This window comes from Hydra vulgaris, chromosome 06 (assembly GCF_038396675.1).
Source record: "Hydra vulgaris chromosome 06, alternate assembly HydraT2T_AEP".
In the NCBI taxonomy this organism is placed as follows: domain Eukaryota; kingdom Metazoa; phylum Cnidaria; class Hydrozoa; order Anthoathecata; family Hydridae; genus Hydra; species Hydra vulgaris.
In genome coordinates, this window is record NC_088925.1 from 3,286,595 (window position 1) to 3,312,907 (window position 26,313).

The 26,313-nt window shown below is 27.1% G+C and overlaps 1 protein-coding gene across 1 annotated transcript; it reads right to left on the minus strand.

The window, feature by feature from the left end:
* Positions 1-1,256: 1,256 nt before the first annotated feature.
* On the minus strand, positions 1,257-25,450 carry LOC136081590 (uncharacterized). Its single transcript, XM_065799000.1, has 3 exons — positions 25,293-25,450; positions 21,795-25,004; positions 1,257-1,675 (listed from the first exon to the last, which is right to left on the minus strand). The coding sequence occupies exon 2, from the start codon at positions 24,150-24,152 to the stop codon at positions 23,112-23,114; it is 1,041 nt and encodes a 346-aa protein (XP_065655072.1). The 5' UTR covers positions 24,153-25,004; positions 25,293-25,450; the 3' UTR covers positions 1,257-1,675; positions 21,795-23,111.
* Between the last annotated feature and the right edge of the window lie 863 nt (positions 25,451-26,313).

Sequence of the window (26,313 nt, forward strand, 5' to 3'; positions counted from 1 at the left end):
ATAATTTAATGCAAATAGAAATGTGGTGTTTCCCATTTCATTGAAAACATGAATAGTTAGAATGACAAAATTTTGAGATATGACCGAATTTTAAACAGATAAAACATCTCTTTTGCTATTTTAAAATTTCAATTCTTGAATCTAAATTCGTTACCTTTAAACAGTAAGAAGGCTTATGGTTTTCTAAACAATATACATATTGCAAACTTTTTTGTTCTGGAACTCTTTTATTTTGTGTATGAAAACCTGATGTTGTAAAGTTATTTTTGTTTCTATAATTATGAGAATAATTTTGCTGTTCAAATTTGTTTAAGGAATCATATTTCAAATTTTTATGTTCATTTTTTTCATAACTTGATTTTAAAAGATATTTGGCACAACGCTCCTTGACTTGTAGTTCTTCATTGTAATATTTTAATAGTCTATTTATAACTCTCCGGCAAATTTTCTAGAAATTAAATAAAATGTTCATCTGGCAATTTCTTCTTAAGGATGGGAATTAACAAACAGCCGTAAGTTGTTGTTTCTATTTTTAGGGATCTAAGATTACGTACACAGCTCTCTATATCATTGTAAAGTTTTCTTAGTTCTTCTAGATCATTGAAATCTTTAATATTTAATTTTCTTTATTTTTAACAAAGAATCCATATGTGCTGAAACTAAAACTTGTGTATTCACGTATCTGTTTATCAAGATTTCAATGGTCTCTTTATAACTTTCTGAACTAAGTGAAAGTCCTGAGATAGTAGCCAATGCTTGGCAAGACAAATATTTTTTTAGATAAATAATCAATCTATATTATTTAAACCTTCATCCCTATGAACTGATAAACTAAATTGGTCTCAAAACTCTGCCAATCTTCGGGATTCCCATTAAAAACTGGCTATTCTAACTTAGGTAAAATACACTTAGTTTGATTTAAACTTTTAACAGAATCTTTATCCGATTCATTTATTTTTATAGTTTTTAATTTTAGTGTCACTCCAGCCATCAAACGTCATTTATATCAAAGCGTCATTTTCAATTTCCACTTGATCTAAATTATTTAATATTTCCTCATCAATATTGTTTAATATCTCGTAACTCTCGCTAAAATTATTTTTTAAACCTACTAATTTGGCATGGTTGAACTCCTCACTCTCTAATTCCTCTCTTATTTTGCTCAATAAATTTCCTAAACTTACTCGTAACGCTCTCCTTCTCACTACTATCCTTCCTAACGCGGCTGCCTTTTTTAAATAAATATGTACAACAACTCAGAAAAAAAATTGAATTTTCGTCACAATCAACACCTTTAACAATTAAATTCTAATTCTATCAAAACTTCCCGAACAAAATCACAAATAAAAAACTCAACTTCAACGTTCAACAACTCAAACTTTTCTTAACTCTTCTTTCTTTAATCTATTGATTCGGTTTGATTCTTCATTCTTTAATCTTTTGATTCGGTTTGATTCTTCATTCTTTAATCTTTTGATTCGGTTTGATTCTTCATTCTTTAATTTTTTGATTCGGTTTGATTCTTCATTCTTTAATCTTTTGATTCGGTTTGATTCTTCATTCTTTAATCTTTTGATTCGGTTTGATTCTTCATTCTTTAATCTTTTGATTCGGTTTGATTCTTCATAGTCCCTCATTGGACGCTATGTAAAATCTCGAGGATTGAAAACTGTTCCTATGGAGAGACTGTGTATTTAAACTTGTAAAAAATACAAGAGTGTCTATGCTGCTCCACCAACAGAATATATAATAAAAATGAGGTCTGTGGAGAGCGTGCACCAATAAATTATCCATAACAATAATAACAATAATTAGGTTACAAATGCCACATTTAAAAACACCCAGTTACAATAATTAAATAATAAATATCACTTTCAACATGCTCCTTTACAATTATTAAATTATTACTGTCACTTTTAACACATCAAATAAGATTTAGTCGCGATTAAAGTATTCAAAAACATTTTCAATCAAGAGATTAAAGCTTTTTAATTTGATCTTGAAGGCGGGAAAAGTAATAAATAAGTGAAAGTTAATCCTTGCAGAACTTACAAGCAAGAACTAGTTTTTGCAATGCGCTCTTTCATGTAAAAAGGAGGTCACCTTATAATAAAATTAAGTTAAAAAGTAACCAAAAAAAAAATAGGAAAGTGGTTTGAGATATATATATTTCATACGATTTTTTTTTTTTTTTCAATTTATACAAAATTGATATATCAACGTTCGTATGTTTTAAATGAATTATTATTATTGAGTCATCTAAATTGTCCTTGGATCACAAAATAAAAAAGAAAATCCACAAAAAAAAAAACAAAAAACAACAACAACGACTTATAACACAATATCTAAAAAAGGTTTTGTTTTGGGTGCCCGAAGAAGACCTTAAGGCTTTGTCACAAAGCACCGCGAAAGAGCATTTAAATAGGAAGTTTGCGTCTCCTTCATGATTGATCACGCTAAATTTGTTCAGAGTTCGCTTCAAACCCTGAATCGAGCCAAAAACCTAAATAAATAACTATTCTTGATCATTATACATTTTGACGATATTTATTTGTATTACAGGGCTCTATGAAAAGATTGAGGTGGTATTGCATCACCCATACCTTGTTTGAGTTCTGTTTATTAAAATCTATCTTATAAAGTAGTACAAAAATTTTTAATGGCAATAAATAACCCTATTTTTCAAATATTCAACTCATCGCTTAAATTATATATCGTACCAGAAAAATTAAAAATGTCTCAAATTGTACCAATATATACATATCAATACATGACAACATATACGGAGATACATACACTTTAAACAACTATAGGGCCTCTATTTGTAAAATTTCTTGAAACAATAGTCTATAATAGAGTATATAAATACTTAAATTCTAACAAAATTATAAATAAAAGCCAATACTGTTTCCAAAGCGACACTTAACAGAGAATGCAATCCTTAATTTTACCAATAGGATTAACAAATCACTTAATAATAAAAAAATTTACATTTGGGATCATTATTGACTGTGAAATATGCTTGACACCATCAATTATTAACTTTTACTTAAAAAAATGCAAATGTATGGTATTCAAAATCAAGTCTTATATTGGTTCAAAAACTCTTAATAACAGGCGATAGTGTATTATTCAAGATGAAAATAACAACTCAAATTTAATAAAAACTAGATTACAAGGATTTGAAGATTACTAGGATTTGAAGATGAAGACGAATATGAAGATTATGAAAATTTAAAAATTTATAACCAAGAACATCCTATTCCTATTTTGGCTGACAATTACAAACATTTTACAAATCAGAAAAATTTGCAAGTTTCGAAAATCTCCAGGAAGAAACACCATTCTTCAAAATTACATCAAATTAAGCAAAAATAATTGAATTTAATTCTTGTCTGCAAAGCAAAGTGGATACAAAGGAAATAATTAGTAGATTTCTAGCAGAAAAAGTGTAGTTTTAGCATTGAATGATATTGGTTCATTAGATATATGGAATGAAGCTCAATATCCTAAAATGTTACAACTTCATAAAGTCTTGGGAACGATTCTTCTAGCAGTTGAAGGCTTAGAGCAACGAGGTTATTAAGTAGTGAAAGTATATTTAAATTTCTGTTAAATCAATTGAAAAATTTAAATTCTGAAATAAGTTAAAAATTATTAAAAGCTTTACGGATTCGAGAAAAAAGACTAGTAGAATTAGCAACTCTTTTACTTTATTTGCATAAAATAAATCCTCAAAACATTTCCTGTTTGACAAAGGAATCTGTTGTGTTTTAGCTTCAAAAAAGAAATCTAGTGCGTTTTAGCTTCAACAAAGAAATCTAGTGTGTTTTAGCTTCAAAAACCAGAATTATCAAGTTATCTGAAAAGTTTTTTGTCTAGAATACTTCTAAATTTTAACATGAACACCAATTCAGAAAAAAATGGTCATCAGAATAATGCTTTTTTTAAAAGAAGACATAAAAATATCAACTTAATAGTTTTGTGAAGAGCCTCCAGTAAACCTCTCGAATACAAAGACAATGAAAGCCTAATTGTCATTTTCACTAAAGGCAACAAATAAAATAACTAAAGACTTAGATTTTTTATTTGATGCACTTAAAACTTTAAAACCAAACACAGTTACTAGTGAACGAATAGTTTTATTTACAAGCAATTAGGGGCGATTCTGAAACAAACAAAAAAGGAATTCTTAAAAAGTACCAACTGCTTTCTAAAATATTTCTCCCTATTCAATTATATTTATACCTAAAAAAAATAATCATACAGAAAATAACACAAAAATATATCAATCTTCGACATAATAATTTTTGTTACAAATTTTTACTAAAAACGGCTACGGGAACGGCCACAAAATAACATTATTGTCATCTTAATTACGCAAAAATTGCTTGGTGCAGTACAAATAAAAATAAACTAAAAAACTAAAATATAACTAAAATTTCATAAACAAAAGCATGCAATCATTTCCAATGTGGGCCGTTATACACACTTCCGAGCATTATTTGTTAATTCAAATATAATGAAATGAATGTTTATTAATTAAATGTCAATCAAGTTCTTGTATTTATGTTCAAGATTAATAAAACATATCCCTTAAAATATTTTACCCACTATTTAAAATAATTCAGAATAGATATCTTACCAAATTTTCAAATAACAGTTATATTCGACCCAAAAGGCATAACCTTGGTCTATTTTTAAACATGTGGCTTTATTGACACAGCACTTGCTACCAACAAATTTGCTACCTACAACCTTTAAACTCTTATTCTTGGCCTTGACCTTTAAACTCTTGGACTTGGCCCTGCCCTTGGCTTTGTAACTTTTGGCTTTGGCCTTAGCCTTGGCCTTGCTACTTTTGGCAATATTAACAATTCTTTCCTTAAGTGGAAACCTTGTTGGGTATATTTCTTCCCTTACAGTGTATTTGTGACAAAAATACTTTGTAAGTGTTGTTGAACTTGCTCTAACTGCTAAGCCTTTATATCATCGTTATAAGATTGCATTATCTCTAACTGCTTAGCCTTTCTATCATCGTTATAAGATTGCATTATCTCTAACTGCTTAGCCTTTCTATCATCGCTATAAGATTGCATTATCTCTAACTGCTTAGCCTTTCTATCATCGTTATAAGATTGCATTATCTCTAACTGCTTAGCCTTTCTATCATCGCTATAAGATTGCATTATCTCTAACTGCTTAGCCTTTCTATCATCGCTATAAGATTGCATTATCTCTAACTGCTTAGCCTTTCTATCATCGCTATAAGATTGCATTATCTCTAACTGCTTAGCCTTTCTATCATCGCTATAAGATTGCATTATCTCTAACTGCTTAGCCTTTATATCATTGTTATAAGATTGCATTATCTCTAACTGCTTAGCCTTTCTATCATTGTTATAAGATTGCATTATCTTTTTTCTTTCTACAAATGTTTGCTGCTCTTGATTTTCCTGTTAAAACAAGATTTTTGAGAACTATCTAATTTTCTAATTTAACACCTAATTTTCTACTCTATATTACATAAATTTGCTATGGATCTATATAATAAAGTTACATTTTAAATAATGTTTTAAAAATTTCTCTATATAATAATCATATTTAGGGGTCAAGACCTATAAATATCAAACAGGACCCATATATTATCAAATAAAGCAAAATTATATAAAAATTTCAATCAAACAATTTTTTTCTAAAAAAGTTTATTTTAAAAAACTGTGATATTTTTAAAGAATTAAATATTTTTTATTTTTATTTCATGTGTAAAAGACATAGTTTTCATGCAGCCAAAGATAAATTAATAATATTTATACAAAACAACAATTACACTGATAAACAAATAAAACTTTATTGTGTATATCTTGTTAACTAGATGGTTTTTTAAAACAAATTAAATATGCTGATTTGAAATATGCAAACCATTTTTCACCATCACGTCAAGTTGTAAAGATATTTGGGTTCAAATCTTTAGTATTTAAGGTAAAGTCCCTAATTTTGTCGAAAAAAAAGTTATTCAAAAGTATGTCAACCTGGGTCTCAAAAGAAGCGTATTTTCATAGAGATTTTAGAAAAGATAAATATTTTTACTTAAAATTTATTGCCAAAAATATTATGTGAAAAAATGCTAAAGACTTTTTAAAAAATTTTAACAAAATGTTTCTCAGCAATAATACAAAAAGTACTTATTTTTATTACGAACAAATTTTTAAAAATTTGTTTGTAATAAAAATAAGTTTTTTTTTAAAATCTCTATGAAAATACGCTTCTTTTAAGACCCAGGTTGACATACTTTTGAATAACTTTTTTTTCGACAATATTAGGGACTTTACCTTAAATACTAAAGATTTGAACCCAAATATCTTTACAACTTGACGTGATGGTGAAAAATGGTTTGCATATTTGAAATCAGCATATTTAATTTGTTTTAAAAAACCACCTAGTTAACAAGATTTGCACAATAAAATTTTATTAGTTTATCAGTGTTACTTATGAAATTTTCAAATTCAATTGTTTAATGCTTAGTATGATGAACGCTGGATCTTCCTAACTCATGGGTTTTACTTGCGCTTCATTGGTAGTGGCTTCGGAACTCTGTTAGAAGATAACATTCTGTTATTGAAAGTTTAACTCTAAAACGAGGGTTCAACTCTTTAACTTGGTTTTATGGTTCTAGAATAAATTTGGCTTTTTTTTCTTACGGTCATTGCAAAGACTTCAATAGCCACATCCTTTGCCTGGGGAATACTTACATATCAATTTACCTATTGTGAAATCAGGTTTAAATTTTCAGAATATTCTTATTTAAATTGTCTCACTATTCTTTTTTGCACTTTTGTTTAGCACCATTTTATTCAATTATTTTTCAAATTAAATTGACAAAGCCCTTACTTTTTACTGCCAAAATTCTCATTAATTGTGGCATTGACTACCATCATACCCTTCTGGTTCTAAAACTCATAAATTGTTGTTTTTAATTTTATGCTTGTCTTTGTTATTCGTTTTCTAGACAACCCTAATCACTACCTAAACCCCTTGTTGTGTGTCTCTGACTAGAGCTTGTGCTCAGATTCTCCTTATTTAGGTTTTGGTGGATCAGACCATGTTTGATGTCAGGATAACCTTTATTTACTTCTTGTGTTTGTGCTCAAGTTCTCTTTATTTACCTTTTAGAAGTTCAGACCATGTTTGATCTCAAGATAATATTTGTTTAATTTGTATTCTTATTTATTTTCTACCAATCTATTTGTCCTATCTTACGGGGTTGGAAACACCCTTCCCCTTCTTCTGTAAAATGGTTACTTGGATGCATCTTTTAACGCCGTAAATATTTTATATCAAATTCTCTCTATGTATATAATCATTTTTGTTTTGAAATATTTACATACTTTTAATAACCAATATTTTGTTCTAGGTTGAAGGAGGGAGGGGGAAGGATAAGGAAGAGGAGCAAACACCCCTCCCCTAAGTCAGTGTATTCACCACTAGTATATGTTGTATATTAGTGGAACATGATTTTCATATTCCACTAATTTACAATTACATGGTAGTCTTTAAGTTTTTACCATAAAATGTCAGTTTTATATATATATTTTTTTTAAAGACCAGAAAAAAAAATTTTTTCTTTCATTATTTGATAGACTGCCTGCCCCAACCAAACCCTCAGTCGATGTAGCAACACTCTGTTGCAAGTCAGGCTATTTTTTAGTCAATGCAGCAGCACTCTGTTGCGAGTCGGGCTATAAGATAGTCAATGTAGGAACAATCCGCGCATGTTTTACATTTAAAAAATAAAAATAAAAACATTCTGAATGTTTTTAAAAACACTCTAGTCTTTTAATTTGCGTTTTTATGTGGTTTTTTACATTTAAATACTTCCTGCAATTAAATTAATGCGTTTTGATATAATCTAACCTTAATTACGTCAGCTTTAATACCACAAACAAGCGAAGAGGGATTTTTTTTACCACAAACACGTTTTCTAAGCTAAGGACTTTTTAAGACTCGAATTTAAATGAAAGACGAACTTAGATCATATGCGTATACCGAATTTAACTGAAAGACGAATTTAAGCCGTATATGTAGCCCGAACTTGACTGAAAGCTGAATTTGGATTTTAAAAACACATTTAATTAAAACAGAAATTTTTTAAGAACATTTTTTTTTTTTTTTCGTAAGTTTTTTTGTTTACATTTGACGTAATATATATAAACTACATTTTTTTTTTCAAATACAAACAAGGCTTCTAAAAGAAGATCAAATGATCTTATTGTCTGAAGCCTTTTACAAAACAGAGTACGTAAAGTATTATAAAAACGCCTTTTTACAATACGAGAACGTAAAAAATTAACATAAAAATATTAAAATAGCACTTAGATAAATAGAAACAAATTGGCAACAAGTATAAAAAAAGATTGAACATACAATTCAAAATTATTATATATCATAAGACAAATTAAAAACATTCTAAGATATTTTCAATAGAGAGAATGAGATCTTTTAATTTAATTTTAATAACAGAATAAGTTAGGGGTAAGCCGAAGTTAGGCAAAATAATTTTGTTCTAGAGATGAGCTGCACGATAAGTGATACAGAATTGATTGAACTTTGTTCGACAGAGTGGTTCATTTAAATGGTTATTATTCCTCATGTTAAACTTGCTTAAAGGTTTCAAAATAAAAAAGTCTTTAAAAAATAAAGGAGATAAATCATACTTCCACATATAAACAAAAGATAAATTTTTATATACGTTTAGTTTATAAATATCGAGGATTTTCATTTGATTGAAAAATATTGAGGAATTTGAGAACCGATCCGCAAAATTAATTACACGGATCGCATGTTTCTGACGGCGATGGAGACATTGTAACTTGCTTTGATCAGTACTACCCCAGGCAATAATTCTATAACTTATATAACTATGAATAAAAGAATAATAAAGTTTAGTTAAATTATTTTTATCTAAATGAGTACGCGCCTTATATAAAATTCCAATACTTTTTGAAACTTTCGAGCAGACATAGTTAATATGATGTTTCCATATAATGTTCTCGTCAATGAAAACCGCCAGGTATTTAGTTACAGAATCTCTTTTTATTTCATTATGGTCAATAAAAATTTTTGGTAAATTTTTGGGTAGAGTACGTTTTTTGGAGAGCGGGTGGAAAAAAATCCATTTTGTTTTGTTTACATTTAATGTTAATTTGTTACTTTTAAATCATTTAGATATGTTTTGAAGTTCTTTGTTCATAATGGAGAATGTAGATGTCACTGTTAGAGAGAAATAAGTTTGTGTCATCAGCAAACATAATACTTAGAAGATTTGATGCTTTATGCAAGTCGTTGATATATATTAAGAACAAAAGAGGGCCTAGATGGAATCTTGCGGAACTTCAGAGGAAACATTTCAAAACAAAAATTAATTTAGATAGTTTAGGGCCAATTTCAACAAAGAATTTGTTAAATTCGTGAGCTATTGTTTGAGAATTAATTATATTATTGTTATCTAAATTGATAATGTGTGGCAGGGAACCTGAGCATGGCTTTGATTTACCGATAATTTCATTTATTTTTTCCCAGGAGCGTTTACAAGTATTTTTGGCTTTATTGAGAATTTTAGAATAGTAATGTTTTTTTAAGTTTTTTCGAACTTTTTCAAAAAGATTTTTGTAGTCTTTGTATATTTTCTCATTGGCGAATGATTTGTTTTTCAGATATTTTATGTATAATTTCTGCTTAACTTTTGATGATTTTTTTAAACCTTTGGTAATCCAGGGAGAATTAATGTTTTTTTGATTTAATGTTTTTTCATGTAAAGGAAAATTGGCATCATAAACTGAGTAAAATGTATTAAAAAAATCATCGTAAATTTTGTTTGCGTTATCACCAAAGTCGATGTTCTTCCAATGAAGTAATGATAATTGTGTTTTAAATTGCTCAACATTTTTTTGGTTATAGTTGCGTAATTTAAATTTTATGTTGGTTTTGGTCATAACTTTAGAGTTGAAGTTTATGATAAAAAAGATAGGGAAACGGTCAGATATGTCTGTTTTTAAAATACCTTTATTTAAGTCACTGTTAAAAATATCAGTTGTTAGAATGTTATCAATTAGAGTAGCCGATTTAGGAGTTACTCTGGTAGGGCGATTTATTAAAGGAATGGCTCCCATTTCAAAAATAGAATCATAAAAATTTTTAACTTTAATGTCCGTAAAGTAATGGAAGCAATTCATATTGAAATCCCCTACAATAAAATTCTTTTTTTTTTTAAGAATGCCTATTTTGAAAAGGTTTTCTTCAAAATACATGCTCATGTTCTCGACCACACCATTTGGGGGGCCTATAGCAACAGCTCAGTAAAATGTTTTGTGATTGATTGTTTAGAATTTCAATAGTTAAAACTTCTTTGTCGCCGTCAGAAACACTTAAATCATTCCTAATATAATGCGCAATATTTTTCTTTACAGAATTAAGAACTCCTCCACCGCGTTATTGATAAGTCTCTCTTGAGAAATTAAATCAAAATAAGGAAGATTAAAATTTGAGGTAGTATTTAAATCTTTTTCAGTTATCCAGCTTTCGGTTAAACAAATTGTATTAAAAAAATTGTTTAAGTTTCATAAAATTTTAACTTTCAAGTTTCATAAAATTTAAACTTTTAAGTTTCATCAAAATTTTTTTGTTTTTTGTTTTGGTGTTCTAAGAAAACCTAACGGTTTTGCCTCGGAGTATATCAGAAAAATATTAAACTAGGAAGTTCAAACCTCCTTCTTTACCGATGGTGCGAAATATGCTTAGAGCTCAACTTGGATCCTAGGTCTCCTGCTTCTAAAGCCTGCGCCGCAGTTGCCGTATAATCATTTTTTATAAACTAAAATTATTATTTTTTAGCTTGTAATTAACCATAATTTAAAAAATGAGGAATAAAGCCAAGTAAATTATTTGTTGAATATATAAGGGTGGTTCTAAAAACAACTTTTTTTGAAAATGACTGCTGCCACCCCCTAAATATGTTGTATTTAATAAAAAATGCTGGATTTAAAAAACCCTTCTGATGTTTAAGGGTCTTGAGCGACCCCTTAAAATATTTTTTATTCAAAAATATTTTAAATCTAGCATTTTTTTTTATTATTTACAATATATTTAGGGGGTGGCAGCAGGGTAATTCCGCATCAAATCACCCAAAATATCGGAAATTTTGAACCATAGGTCCTCAAATTTTTAATAAATTTCTTTGGTGTTGCATGTTAAAAAAAAAAGTTAACACATAAAGTTTCAGCTAAAAAAGTTGAGCGGTTGACAAGATACTACAATTGTAATATTGACTTCAGGCGCGGATGCAGCTTTTTTTGATGTTTGGGATAGCTAACTTCCTAAAATGGAACAAACTTCAAAAATTTATATGTTTATACTTATATCAAATAAGAATGGATTACAAAAAATTGCAATGATTATATGTTTATACTTATATCAAATAAGGATGGATTGCAAAAAATTGATTGATATATAAACATATAAATTTTTGTCAAATAAGAATGGTTTGATAAAAATTGTGATGATTGGAGTCTGGGAACAAAAAAGCTCTAAAATTTTGGACACAACTGCCCCAAACAAGAGAGCAACAAGTTCGTAAAATATTTTTTGAACTATTCTTAAATAAATTTATATTCATGAATAAATTCTAAGTTTCATACAATATTCTCTTATTGTTTTATAATTATGGCTACACAATGTTTGAACCCCCCTCAATTTGAGGGGGTTACAAATTTCATAAGGTCATAATTTTTGAACGCTAAGAGAATATTGCATGAAATTTAGAATTTATCGATAAATATAAATTTATTTAAGAATAGTACAAAAAATATTTTACGAACTTGTTGCTCTCTTGTTTGGGGCAGTTGTGGCCAAAATTTTAGGGCTTTTTCGTTCCCAGACTCCAATCATCGCAATTTTTATCAAACCATTCTTATTTGACAAAAACAAAAACATATAAATTTTTGGAGTTTGTTCCATTTTAGGAAGTTAGCTACCTTAACATCAAAAAAGCTGCATCCGCGCCTGGACTTAATTTCCCAAAATGACCCGATTTTCATAACATTCTGAAAAAACATTTTTCTTAAAAAAATAACTGGAAAAACAACTGAAACATGTTGAACATTAATTTTAAAAATATATTTAATTTTAAATAAACTATTTATAAAAACTTGCAAACAGAATTCTGTAAAATATTAAGTTTAGTTTATGGACTCCTTAGAAGAAAAAAACGAAACAATTTTGTTATACTTAAGGAAGTCTTAATTATATGATAACTTAGTTGTTTGATCTTAACAACTGAAAAAAATATCCTGTTTTGTTTTTATATAAAAACTGACTAAGTGCGATATTGAAGTGCATTTGTTTTTAAATTTAAACAAATTAACAATTTGATGCATATAGATTGTATATATATAAATATATCTATAAAGAAAATTAGCAATATCTATCAGTGTAAAACATTATACAACTGAAGGATTCTGAAAAGGTAGTAGGAAAGAAGAATCCTCTTTTTTTTAATGAAATTCATACTAAGTAATTTATCTTAAGATGTGTTCTATTGCCTTATTGACATCAGATGCATGTCAAAGGCATGTTATTGAATGTTATTGAAACTTGCAATAAAATGCATGTTATTGAAACTTAAGCAATGAAGAAAAAATGATTATATCATTACGCTGTAACATTAAACTATCAAACTTAACAATATAATGAGAAAGACATACTACAAAATATTTGAAAATGCATCCTATATGGCAGAAAGCATGTTGTGATCCATTCAATAAACATACAAAGAAAATCACAAGTTAGTAGATGTAAAACTTAAATATTTTAATATATATATATATACTTTTTTAATTTTTATTTTTCAAAACATAAACAATGTTTTAAACAATTGTGCAGATAAGCTTTATACAATTCAATTTTAGAAAATCTTAGAGTAGTTATAATAAATGAATCACATGTCATGATGAGAAGTAGTTTAAATATTGCTCCTGGAAAGAAACTTTGCAAACCTTGTAAGCAAAAGATTGCTTGATTGCTTGAAAGATTTTAAAGAAGAGAAGCAAAGTCAGGGTGAACAAGATGAGGATTTTCTAATATCATCATTCAAATCAAAAAGACAGGAGATCAATGAAAAACTTGAAACTTTTAATATATCTCTTCTAAAATCTCATTCAAAGTCATCAAAACATATACTCTCAGAAGGGAAGCAAAAAGTTGCACGCATCAACGAAATGGTAAGTAACGTTACTAGAAAAGTTGAAAGTCAATTAAGTCAATGCTCCCTCAAAACTGTGTTATGATACAAATAACATGAAAATAAAGGCTGAAAACTTTGATGAAATTATGAGCTTGATAATGGAAAAAATTCTGTGTTCTGACAAAAGAACTGTTGTTCAACTTCTAACACTGGCAACCCCAAGTTGGTCGAAGTACAAAATAACTTTGCAGTTACAGAATACCAAACAAAGATGGCTAGACAAATTTTTAATAAAAAAGGATTGTTATCTCTCCATTGTATAAAGGTAAAATCTTACACAAAGAAATAGAAGATTCTGTTAAATTGTTTTATGACTCAAGTGATTTATGAAGAACTATGCCAGGAAAAAAAGATTGTGTTAGCATTCAAAAGAACGTCCATAAACAAAAAAAACTCCTTTTTGTTTAATTTATAGGAACTATATGTATTATATAAAGACAACAATCCAGAAATACAAATAAGTTACTCAAAATTTGCTTCACATAGACCAAGTGGTGCATTTTGTCAGGTACAAGTGGTACACATTCTGTTTGTGTTTGTGTTTTTATCACCACACATTCTGTTTGTGTTTTTATCAACAAAATGCTATGTTGCTAGTGGATGCCTTAAATATTGGACTAAAGTATGAGTATTTACTTTCGAAAACTGTTTGCTCATTAGAAAACAAAGAATGAATGCTTGTGTGATAATTATCCTGGTAAAAAAACCCTCACCAAATATATGTATGAGATATTTGGATAATTCAAATATGATTTTGAGATACACTACAAGCGATGACAAAACACTAATTGTGCAACACTATTGAGTTTAACAGCAAATGTTCCAGCTTTTGTTGAACTATCTTGAAAACTATCTTGTATCTTGAAAAGCTCATTATTTTATTGCTCGTTTCCAATTACCTTAACCAACTAAAACAAAATATGGATTAACCAAACATCATTATTGGCGACTTTGCTGAAAGTTATGCTTTTGTAGTCCAAGATAAAATACAAAACTATCATTGAAACACCCAACAATGTCCTTTACATCCATTAGTGATATACTATAAAGATGATAAAGGCGTACTGAAACATATTTCTTACATCTTATTTTATATCAGACGACATTACACATGATGGAACTTATGTGTACAAAATATTCCAACTAATCATACCAATATTAAAAACAAAACTTTCCCATCTGTCCAAATTACATTTATTTACTAATGGTTGTGCAGGACAGTGCAAAAATTGTAAAAGCTTTTACAATCTATGCCAACTAGAGAGTGAATTTGCCTTTAAAGTTGAATGGAACTTTTTTGCCACGTCCCACAAGAAGTCACCATGCAATGGGATTAGCGGTACTGTAAAAAGGTTAACAGTGCAAGAAAGTTTAAAACGACCATACAGAAACCAAACTCTCACATCAGAAGCTATGTATGAGTTTTGTATTGAGAAAATCAAAGTTGTTAACTTCATTTACATAAAGGGATTGGATTTATATTCGCAACATGAAGAGCAAAAAGAAAGGTACACTGGTTTACCTTATACTTGTAACTTTACCTTATACTTGTAGCTTTCATCAATTTATACATCTTGGAGGTAACAAGGCTGGGGTAAGAGGTGTAGTACAGACACTATTTATACAATAATTCACAATGTTAAAAAGAAACAAGATATATTTCAACCTGATACTGTTACTTTAGGAGGTTATGTAGCTGAAGTCTATGGTGATAAGTGGTGGATCATCATTGTAGCTGAAATCAACCTAGAAGTTGATGCTAAAGTCAAGTTTCTCCACCCAAAAGGTTTATCAATCTGTTTTAACTGGCCTGAAAGAGACGACTGTTGTTTTATACTCAAAATCAACATATTGAAAAAACTATCTGTTCCACAAGCATGCTCTAGTTCCGGTTGAAACTATGCGTTTAAAAATGCTGAAATAGAATAAGTACAAAGAAAATGGCAACAATATTGTGAACTATTACAAACACAGTCAAAGTAACTTTTTAAATTACGATTAACTTATTTTTATTTTATTTACAAATATTTTTCGGGAATTTTTTGAAAAAGTGACGTATTTTTGAAATTAAAATATATATGTTTCAGTATTTTTTCCAGTTAGATTTTTGTGCCTAATAAGATTATAAGCAGCAGGAAATATTAACAGCAAAAAAAAAAAAAATTAACGGGGGTGTTTTGAGATGTTAGGCCCAAAAGTTGGTTTATAGAAACTAATTGTTTTATTAGATTTTAAAGATGTTTCTTTAATATTTCAGCATTTTAAGTATATTTATTGAATTCAGCATAAAATAAAACATATATGTTTATTATATTTTTGCCATTTTTATTTCGTATTTCTTTAAGAAAAATAATTTTTCAGAATGTTATAAAAACCGGGTCATTTTGGGAAACCAGGTCAATATTAAAATTGCAGTATCTTGTCAACGTTTTTAGCAAATATTTTGCATGCAATATTTTTTTTATAATTAGGAATGATGTGTCAAAGTATAACACAAAAAGAAGACACATGGTTCAACGACTGGGTGATTTGATGTGGAATTACCCGGACGTCATTTTCAAAAATAGTTGTTTGTAGAACCACCCTAATATATATATATATATATATATATATATATATATATATATATATATATATATATATATATATATATATATATATATATATATATATATATATATATATATATATATAAATTAGTAAAAACACTTATCTAACTTTTTACTAATTGTGTAATTGATGTAAGTGTAATTAGTGTAATTAATAGTGTTTTTTACTAATTCATTTATTTATTTATTATTGCTCTGTTCTTTAAGAACATTGAGCACTCTATTTGTAAAATACACTAACATAATTTACATATATATATATATATATATTTATATTTGTATATATATATATCTATACATCTATATATATATATATATATATATATATATATATATATATATATATATATATATATATATATATATATATATATATATATATATATATATATATGTATATATATATATATATAAATATGTATATATATATATATATATATATATATATATATATATATATATATATATATATATATATATATATGTATATATATATATATATATATGTATATATATATGTATATATATATATATATATGTATATATATATATATATATATATATATATGTATATATATATATATATATATACATATATATATATATGTATATATATATATATATATATATATATATATATATATATATGTATATATATATATATATGTATATATATATATATATATATATATATATAATATATATATATATATATATATGTATATATTATATATATATATATATATATATATATATATATATATATATATATATATATATATATTGCCGAATGCCGACCTAACTAAGGTCAGTAAAAAATTGCCGACCTCGTTTCTATTTTTTATTGTAAGACCATTGTATCCAATTTTTTTTGCCGACCTGCTGCCGACCTCTAAAAGATTGAGGTCATTTTTTTTAATTCCGTGGTTTGATATATATAGATGTATGTGTATATATATTTATACTCAAAATTTAATTTTAACATTGCATTAAACTTTAAATTTAATATGCATATATAAAACGCTATATAATAAAAAAAAAAAGAATAAAGTTAAAAAAATTTTTTTTAAATCTTTCATATACTTAACTTTCTACTAACTCTGTCTTCTCCTTACTAATAATACAATATTATCTTACCACACCTATGATATTATCGTTATTGTTTATTATTATTACCATATCTTTGATATTATTATTAATGCTCCTAACCCACTATTATTATTACTATTTAATTACTAATTATTAATTTAATTTACTACTTTGTAATGATTGCCTATTATATTAAGTATTATCATTACTATTAGTATTTATATAATTGTATTTGTCATAATTATTATTTTACAATAATTGTTTTATACCATCGTAGGTCTTTACGCATCATCAGTTTTTACCTGTTTGTAAATGTCCCTCACTATTGTATATGTGTATTGTATATGTCCCTCACTATTGTATATATATATATATATATATATATATATATATATATATATATATATATATATATATATATATATATATATATATATATATATATATATATATATATATATATATATATATATATATGTTATTAAGTGGAAATATATTGATTGATTGATTATGCTTTAATTACATTAAATATTATGTTGGCTATGTTATAGAATTTTTTTTTAAATTATAATAGACATATATGTATGCATATATGTCTGTCATATACATAATATATACAAGGATGTATTAAGATTATATGAATCATATCATAATATCTAAATACATCTTATAATATCCATATCAATCAAATTATGATATCTCAATACATCTCTGCAATATTTGTTATATACTATTATTATACTTTATAATATGGCATATGATTATTACCATAATATTTTAATTCATTCTAAAACTTCATTATTTTTGTATCATTTTGTTTTTCATCAGTGATTTTTCATAACTTTTTTTAGCAACGGTATATTCGAAATTTGGTTATAAAAATGGATACCTTTAAAACAGCTAAGACATTACCTGAGTTTAACAATTATATTAGGCTGGATGAATTAAAAAAATTAATGGCTTTTACTCATTAATGACTCAGCTTTACGTGAATAAAAATTTTAGGAATTTTGATCAAATATTTATTCACGTAAAGCTGAGCAATTACTCAGTGTTTCTGGAGTAAATTGCTTGGCTTTACATGAATAAAAATTTGAGTGGTTTTGCTCAAATTTTTATTCATGTAAAGCTGAGAAATTACTACAAAAACACTGAATAAAAGCAATTGCTTTTTTTTGTTCACCCGATCTATGGCCTCTTTTAAAGCTGATAGTACCATTGTTCCTTTTAAAAACGGTTTGCCATCTACACATTTTTTTCAGAGAGTGAAAAATTATTTAACACTGCAAAGAAACTGCATAAAATCATGATATTAAAAAATACTAAATGCACAATTCAAACTGATTTAAACAAGTTTAATAGGCTTCATAAAGACATCTAAGTTTTTAAAAAAGGTTAACCATTAATAGAATTCCATAGTTGAAGTATTGGAGAAAGAGTTTATTGTTGATCCAGCTAAGCGTGGGGCATTTTTTTGTTTAAAATCAACGATGTTTCTGATATAAAGAAATTTAAGGCATGTGATAAATCAGAAATGGGAATGAAGTGTAAAAAATGTGGGGAAGTTAATACTCATCTCAGACAACAGATGAGATTACTTAAGCATGAAAATTTTAAATTCAAAAGAAAACTTTAAAAAAATGTTTAAAAACTAACAGTCTATCAGCAAACTGAAAAAAAGAATAAGAATTTATGATACTGTATTGTATCCAAACAAAAACTAAAGCTGTTGGAGTTAAGAAAAATAATAATAAATAAAAATGCTGAAGTATCTCGTTTGCAAATATTTCAGTATTTTTACTTATTTTTTTTAAAATCATATTTTGGAGGAGGATGGAAAAGGTGTTACATTTTTTTGTTCCATTTTGTCTTTTTCTTTTAAAAAAAAAGATTAGATTTTGTAAATATTTTGTACATTGATGATAGTGATATAACAAACTTATTAATCAGAGGTTAACCATTAATAATATTCCATAGTTGAAGTATTGGAGAAAGAGTCAATTGTTATTTCTCACTGACATTGTTCTTGGATTTGTGAGTTTTCCAGCTGTGTTATAGTATACCACCAAACATTTTTATAAAGTGCTTTTTAATATTGTTTCAAAATAAATAAATAAAAAAGGGTGTTTGTAATTCTCAACCTTTTAAAAGGTGTCAATTTGTAGTTTTTTTTTATGTTTATCTATGTGTTTTATGTCTACCATTTTCATGTTGTTTGTTAAAACTGTTTCATAGAACATTTAGCCATCTCTCTAATACCTCTTTTATTTGTTAAAAAAGTTTTTATATTCATGTTGTTTACTTTCTTAGTTCTCTAAAAAATATATATTTTTAATTATAATCCTAGTAAACGATGCAAAATCTTTTCAATCAACTGGTTATCAAGTTGCCAGAGATCCAGTTTATAAGGATCAACTCTTGGCGGTTCCTTTTATATCAATGGGTTATTCATTAAACATTAATAAGTAGGTATAATAACAATAAACAAAATGCGTAGTTTAAAGATGGAGTGCAAAATCCTATGGCTTACCTTCTCGGCGGTGCACTTCGTTAAGTAAGTTAGACAATTATTTCCCTAATTCATGAACTGAATGAACCGCACTGCCAGGGCAAATTTACTATCAATTTTAGTATTTATTCCTATACATATATTAGGGAGTTTAGGCAATATTTATAGCAAATGTAAATATTTTTTATATTAAATGCATTATATTCCTTAATATATTTCCTTTTCAAAATGGTTTCAACCACCTCTGTAGCTTATTTAGTTCCAAAGATATACGTGTTTTAATATTTTCAATTCATAGACTTTTTATGAAATATTTTCTTAAAGTATCTCGTTCAATTTTTGGCACCGAAAAAAAAAACTTTTTTATCTTTTTTTTTTTTGCGTAAAAAGTTGCGTAAACTAACTTATAATAAAATTTTATTAGAAAATAAATTGTAAATCTAAATTATTTGAACAATTCATAAGTAGAATTTTTTGGGGGGTTAACGCAGACGTACCATGAAGTAGTCAAATAACTGTATAATATGTTTGAATATGTTTTAAACCTTTTTGACACAAAATAAATTTTCAAATGTTTTAATTTATAATACGTTGAGCGTAACAAAACTTTGATGATAAATATTAACTTAAATTAATTTTATTTTTCTTTAATAAATTATCAATTGAACAACGTGGACCCAAATAAAACACGCCGAAAACGTCAAAATACGTACAAAATAAAAATAAATCTAAAATTTATTTTTACACAAACAAAAAAAGAGATTAGTCAAAGACTTGTTAATAATTTCAGTATTGTTATAGATTCAAAAAAAGATTTAACCACTTATAGTCTACTGATTCGACTAATTTATTGTTTTCGGCACCTATCATAATATAAAAAATATTATATTTTTTAATGGGGTTAGGGTTTTTAACTTTTTAAAAATTTTGAAAACAATGAATGAAAAACTCGTTGAATTGTTCTATTTCATTCTGTTTGGCTTTATTTGATTGTGTACTCTCGAGTCCTTAACTCAAGGGGGGGGGGGGCCGTTTTTTATTTTTGGGAAACTTTGCCACCCATACTAAGCTTATTAAGACCCCCTCCCGTTTATTAATTTTTACTTGTTTTAACAAAAAAATTATATCTAAAAACTAAAAAAAAATCAGTGAAAATCAGCTTTAAAAATCAAAAAATACATACTAGTTACTGATAAGTAATAAAACTTTCAGTGTAAATTCTGACCCTCCCCTCCCCCGGTTCATTAAATCTTGACTAAAGCCCCCATCCACTTTTATTACCCCCCTCTTGTATTAAGAAATTGAGATTACATAGATTAACAGACACATGGAAATACTTATGCGGATTATCTTATCTATCTTAAACGGATTTATTATTACCCCCGCTTTTATTACCCCCTCTTTTATTACCCCCCTTTTGTATTAAGACATTGAGATTACATAGATTAACAGAAACATGGAAATACTTATACGGATTATCTTATCTATCTTATACGGATTATCTTATCTATCTTATCTGTCTTAAACTTTTAATAGATGTTTTAAATCGTTTTGTCTTTGAAATAAATTATCGCACTATTAATGTACCCAAATTTGACTATATGTTGCAAATTATTTGAACTCAGAAAACATATTTTAATTATCGAATTTCAATTCAAACTTCAGAGTAGGCTGTGTGTGTATTGTTAACAAACAATTTTATACATAATTTGCCTTGGCTATTCCGTTTATAAATTAGACAAAATTGTCTAACTTACTTAACGAAGTGCACCAAGGAGAAGGTAAGCCATAGGACTTTGCACTCCATCCGTGAGCTGTCATGTTGCCTAAGGTTAGCCCTCCATTTCTGGATTCTTTCCTTTACTTGATAGGCAGTTCATGTAAAAGTTATAGTAAATTAGCCTAAGGCTAGCCCTCCATTTCTGGATTCTTTCCTTTACTTGATAGCCAGTTCATGTAAAAGTAATAGTAAATTAGCCTAAGGTTAGCCCTCCATTTTTGGATTCTTTCCTTTACTTGATAGGCAGTTAATGTAAAAGTAATAGTATTTTTGCATAAGCTTTTTTTTTTTTTTTTAATAATAGAAATGTGCAGTTAAGCTGCAAATAAACAACAACAAATAAACAAAATTGGTACAGATAAACATATCAGATATGATTCATACTATTTGTAAAGATAAAAACCACTGAACTCAAATGCAGTAAAAACAAACTATTGGAACATAACAATAAAAGAAATAAGATTAATATATACTGTAACATAATTCTAAATTTACATTAAATAAAATTACCTCGCAACCCTAGCTACAAAGAATAAGATCACCTTTTTCAAAATCAATCAATAAAGGAAATGACCATACTTCATCAGGTTCGTTATCATACTTAACAAGGTATGTAGTTCTTCTACCGTTTAATTGATCAATTTGAACCACTTGCGCACATTCCCAAGATACTTTAAGAGCATCTTCTTCTCTAACACGATGTTGTATAGAAAAACCTGCAAAATCAGATGGATTGTTAATAAATTTTGATAAGGAGTGCTTTTTTTGTTGCTCTATTAGTTTGTTTAGTTTTGCATCCTGAATTTTTTCCATTAATTCTTTTTGTTTTGTTTTCAACAGCTGCATCACGTATTGTATGAGGCTTTAAATTATTACTTATATTATTACTTAAAGATTGTTTGTTTGGAGTTAAATTTGCTTGAATAACAATAAGAAGATTTTGATATAATTCCTCTGAAGACAAGTTTATTCTTTTGCTTCCTTCTACTTTTGTTTTACAAAAATGTTTTTTGTCACATTCAACACATAAGATTATGCGATAAAAATTAAGTTGAGCAAGGAGTACTTTTGATTTCAATGGCTCTTCTATATTAGAAACTGTTTTCTCTGCTTCCTCTAATGATATCCATGCCTTTACATTTAAATTTATCAAATCATTACAAGCTGCAACCTTTTTATGTTGTAGTTTAATTTCTTCTCAATTTTTTTCTTCTTGCTTTGCTAGAAGGTGCATAGCTTTATCTTTTTTAAGAGCTTCTTTTCTTTCATCATATTTGCTTTTCATTAATGTTACTTTAGTTCTTGAATGTTCAAGCAATTGTTTTCTTTCTTAATCTGATTTACTATTAAGCCATTCTAATGTTTGGTTCTGAGACCACATTGTCAAAGCCTGGACAGTTTGAACATTTGCATTGGGTTTTGTGCGAACCATTAAATCCAAAATGGCAAAGTCGCTTTCTGATGCTTTATTAGTGACAGGGACATTAGAAGCAGCTTCAGAATTAGATGGATTCCAATATTTACCACCTGGTAATTGATCAGCACACTGACGTTCCAAAATAACAAGAATTGAGTGGAAAATAATTTCAAGTGATTGAACAGTTAAAGAATCAAACTCATCATTTTGAGTGCATTCAAACAGCTTGATGTAAACCACATCTTGATGAAGAAAATTGGTATCCTTAAAAATTTTTCCATTAGCAAACAATAAAGAAGATGCATCGATACAAAGAGATGAAAGTCTAACTTCAAGCGAAGTAGGTAGGGGTTTAAAAATAATATACTATCAAGTGATTCGATAATTCTCCACATTGGACCAGTAAGTAGCTAGTCAATAATACCTAATGCACGGACTTCAGCAATGAATACAAGATTTTTGATATCTTCCTTAATTGCTTTTAATAAATTATTAGGGTTAGGCCAAGTATTAAGAAATTCTGTTATAGAATCCTTATGATAGTATAGGGCAGCTGCATTGTAATACAAAATATTAAATCGATTTCCAATAAATGGAACAAAATAAGATTTATCGTTACGACAGGAAAGGAAAGAATTAAACCATGATGCAACACCAGCTTCCTCACTACCCCTTGAATGAAATGCTTTACATGTAGTACGAACTAACCGTACAGCACCACATTCTTTACCACTAAAAGCAAAAACAGTTTCAAAATCATTTTGAAGCAGAATTTTTTCAAAAGAATTCAAAACTTTATCAGTTTCAGAAGCAAAATTAGCAAGCAAATGAAGTTTACAGAAAAAATTACTCATGTCCTTCATATTGTCTTTGACGTTTGAGGAAAGAAAATCCCAGTTACTAATTGCAATAGGCAAAAGTTTTTCCCTTAATGTTTTTATTGTTTTATTCATTGTTGATTTTATTGGTGTTATTAGTTTAGCAAAATTAATTTCTTTTTCAGTAGCTGAGTTGCTAACAACGTCACTAATGTCATCTACTATATTAGTAAAGTTTTGCAAAACAGTTGCTGCATCTTCGCCAACCACTTCTGACAGACCAAAAGATAAAGTTTTCCCACTAGTTGTAGTAATTTGAAAGTTTTGATAATGCTTATGGTATTTCTGAGTACCATCACCATGCAAACAATTGCCTATATTAGAGTTTTTATTTATCAAATTATTTTCAAGCATTGCTTCCGCAACTTGAAATTGACCTAAAATTGAAGCTTCCTGCATTAACCTACATTTTACAGCGGCTGATGGCAGTCTAGATATGTTCTTTTTGGCTAGTTTGTTTAAAACTACTTTTATGACTTCGCTGACACTATTCATACTCGCGTTCATTGAAAGAAGTTTCATTATTGTTTCTCGAATGTCATCACTGTATCTGCCATCTTCAAATGATGCCATCTTCAAATGAAACAACTTCGTTCTCTAAACTTATAACTTCTTTCATATTGTTGTCATTAATATAGTTGGTTTTATTTTGCAAAATAACTTTTAAATTACTCACTTTTTTTTGCAGCTTTATTTTTTCGTTTTTTAATTCAGAAATGTTTATGTCTGAGTTTTCAAGAATTGAATTAATATCTGTTATTTTATTTTTTAATTGCAATATTTATTTTTTTTCTTCATTTTTTAACAAATTTATTTTATTCTTTTTTATTTCCAGCTGAGTATCACGATATTTTATTTTTTTATTCAAATTTCTAACATTAAATGATTCTTTTTTTGACTTTAATAGCTCTAATTTGTTTTCGATATTATTAAGCTTTTCTTCTTTTTCACAATAACACTTTTTAATAAAGTTTAATTCAGCTTCTATTAGAGAGTTTTTTGAAATAAGTATTTTTAGATTGTTTGACATATCTTCAAAATCTTTTAGATGTGTAAAATAATCCATTTGTAAACCCATCATAGATTCCATTTTCCTTTTTAAAATTTTATTTTCTTTTTTAAGCATTTTGTTTTTGCTTATCAGTATTGTTTCTTTAAGAATTTCGGATGCATTCACTGTATTATCAGAAAAATTTGCCACAGGTGGAAAAAAGGCTTTACCTAATAACAATGCTAATTTTTTATTTTTTCGTTGTTTCTTTAATTTTCTGATGGTGTCAACTAATCTATTTATCTTTTTGGCTAAATCTTTCTTGCAGCAGAACAGTTCAACTTTAAAATCCACACAATATCTACAATATATTGCATCAGATGTATCTTTTAAAGCCAAATACCAATCATAAATACTTTCATTTATCATTTTATCTAAATAAATAAATATTTTCCAGTCATCAATTCGAAAAAATATATAAACATATAAATATATTATTTTAAGTCTTTTACTTTTATATATATATATATATATATATATATATATATATATATATATATATATATATATATATATATATATATATATATATATATATATATATATATATATATATATATATATATATATATATATATATATATATATATATATATATATATAAACTTAAAAACTAAGTAAATTGTATAAAAAGAAAATTGTAAGTTACAAATAAGACTTACTGATAAACTGCTGTGATTCAATTACCAAATGGTTAGCAAAAACCACATTAACAACACAAAACAAACTCACTTTAGAATACCTTTAGTAAAAATTTATAATAAAATCTCAGCTATATAAAATATTGAATTCAACGTGTGCAAAAATCTTTAGTAAAAAAGGAAACGGCAAATTTACCAAAAATATCTAAAGACGGGGGAAATTATAATAATCTTTACTTAGAAAACAAAAAACCCACCCTATAAGACAACAACAAAAAAAACAAAAACTTATTCACTTAATAAATAAATAGTTGCAGAATTTGTTTTTACGTGGGGACGAAAGAATTATTTTAACTTACTTGTATTTTAACAAAACTGAAAGATTTAAAACTAAATAACTTTATCAATTCTAAACCAAAACGTCGTCCCCAAACAAATTATTGTAGCACAACCTTTTCTAAAAAAAATAACATCTACATGTACGTATATACAATTTATTTTCATGGGTGGGTTTTTATTCTTCAACACCTACATAAAATCATTTCTGGCGTTTTTTGGACGAAGTTTTTCAAAAATATATCAACGATTTTTTTCCGCGATAAAATGTCACGTGACAAAACTCCTAATTTATATCTTATTTTTTACATATATATGATATATATGTAAAAAATAAGATATAAATTTAAAAAATTAATAATTTGATAAAAAAAGTTTTTTTTCAACTAATTGATTTATATTTCTGGTTATTATTGTCGAAATTTTGACATGCTTCAAAAAAACTTAAATATGGGGAGAAGGGTGATGGTGAGAGTTCCCCTCCAAAATAATTGCCCGAACTTAATGTTTTTCTCCAGTGACCATTTAAGACACTAAATGTTAAGAAAATTTTTGAAAACTAAATTTGCTATAATTAGACAATTTATTTAAGCCGCAGTTTATAAGTTTTTTTAAATTAATTTTAAGTTTTTTAGTCATATTTTGAAATCATGCTTTTCTAAAAGTTAAGCAAATATGTCTTTTCTTTCACTTAATATGAAGGTAT

Excerpts from the sequence above, each read along its gene's own strand:
- LOC136081590 (XM_065799000.1), bottom strand. The coding sequence starts at position 24,152 with ATGGCATCATTTGAAGATGGCAGATACAGTGATGACATTCGAGAAACA.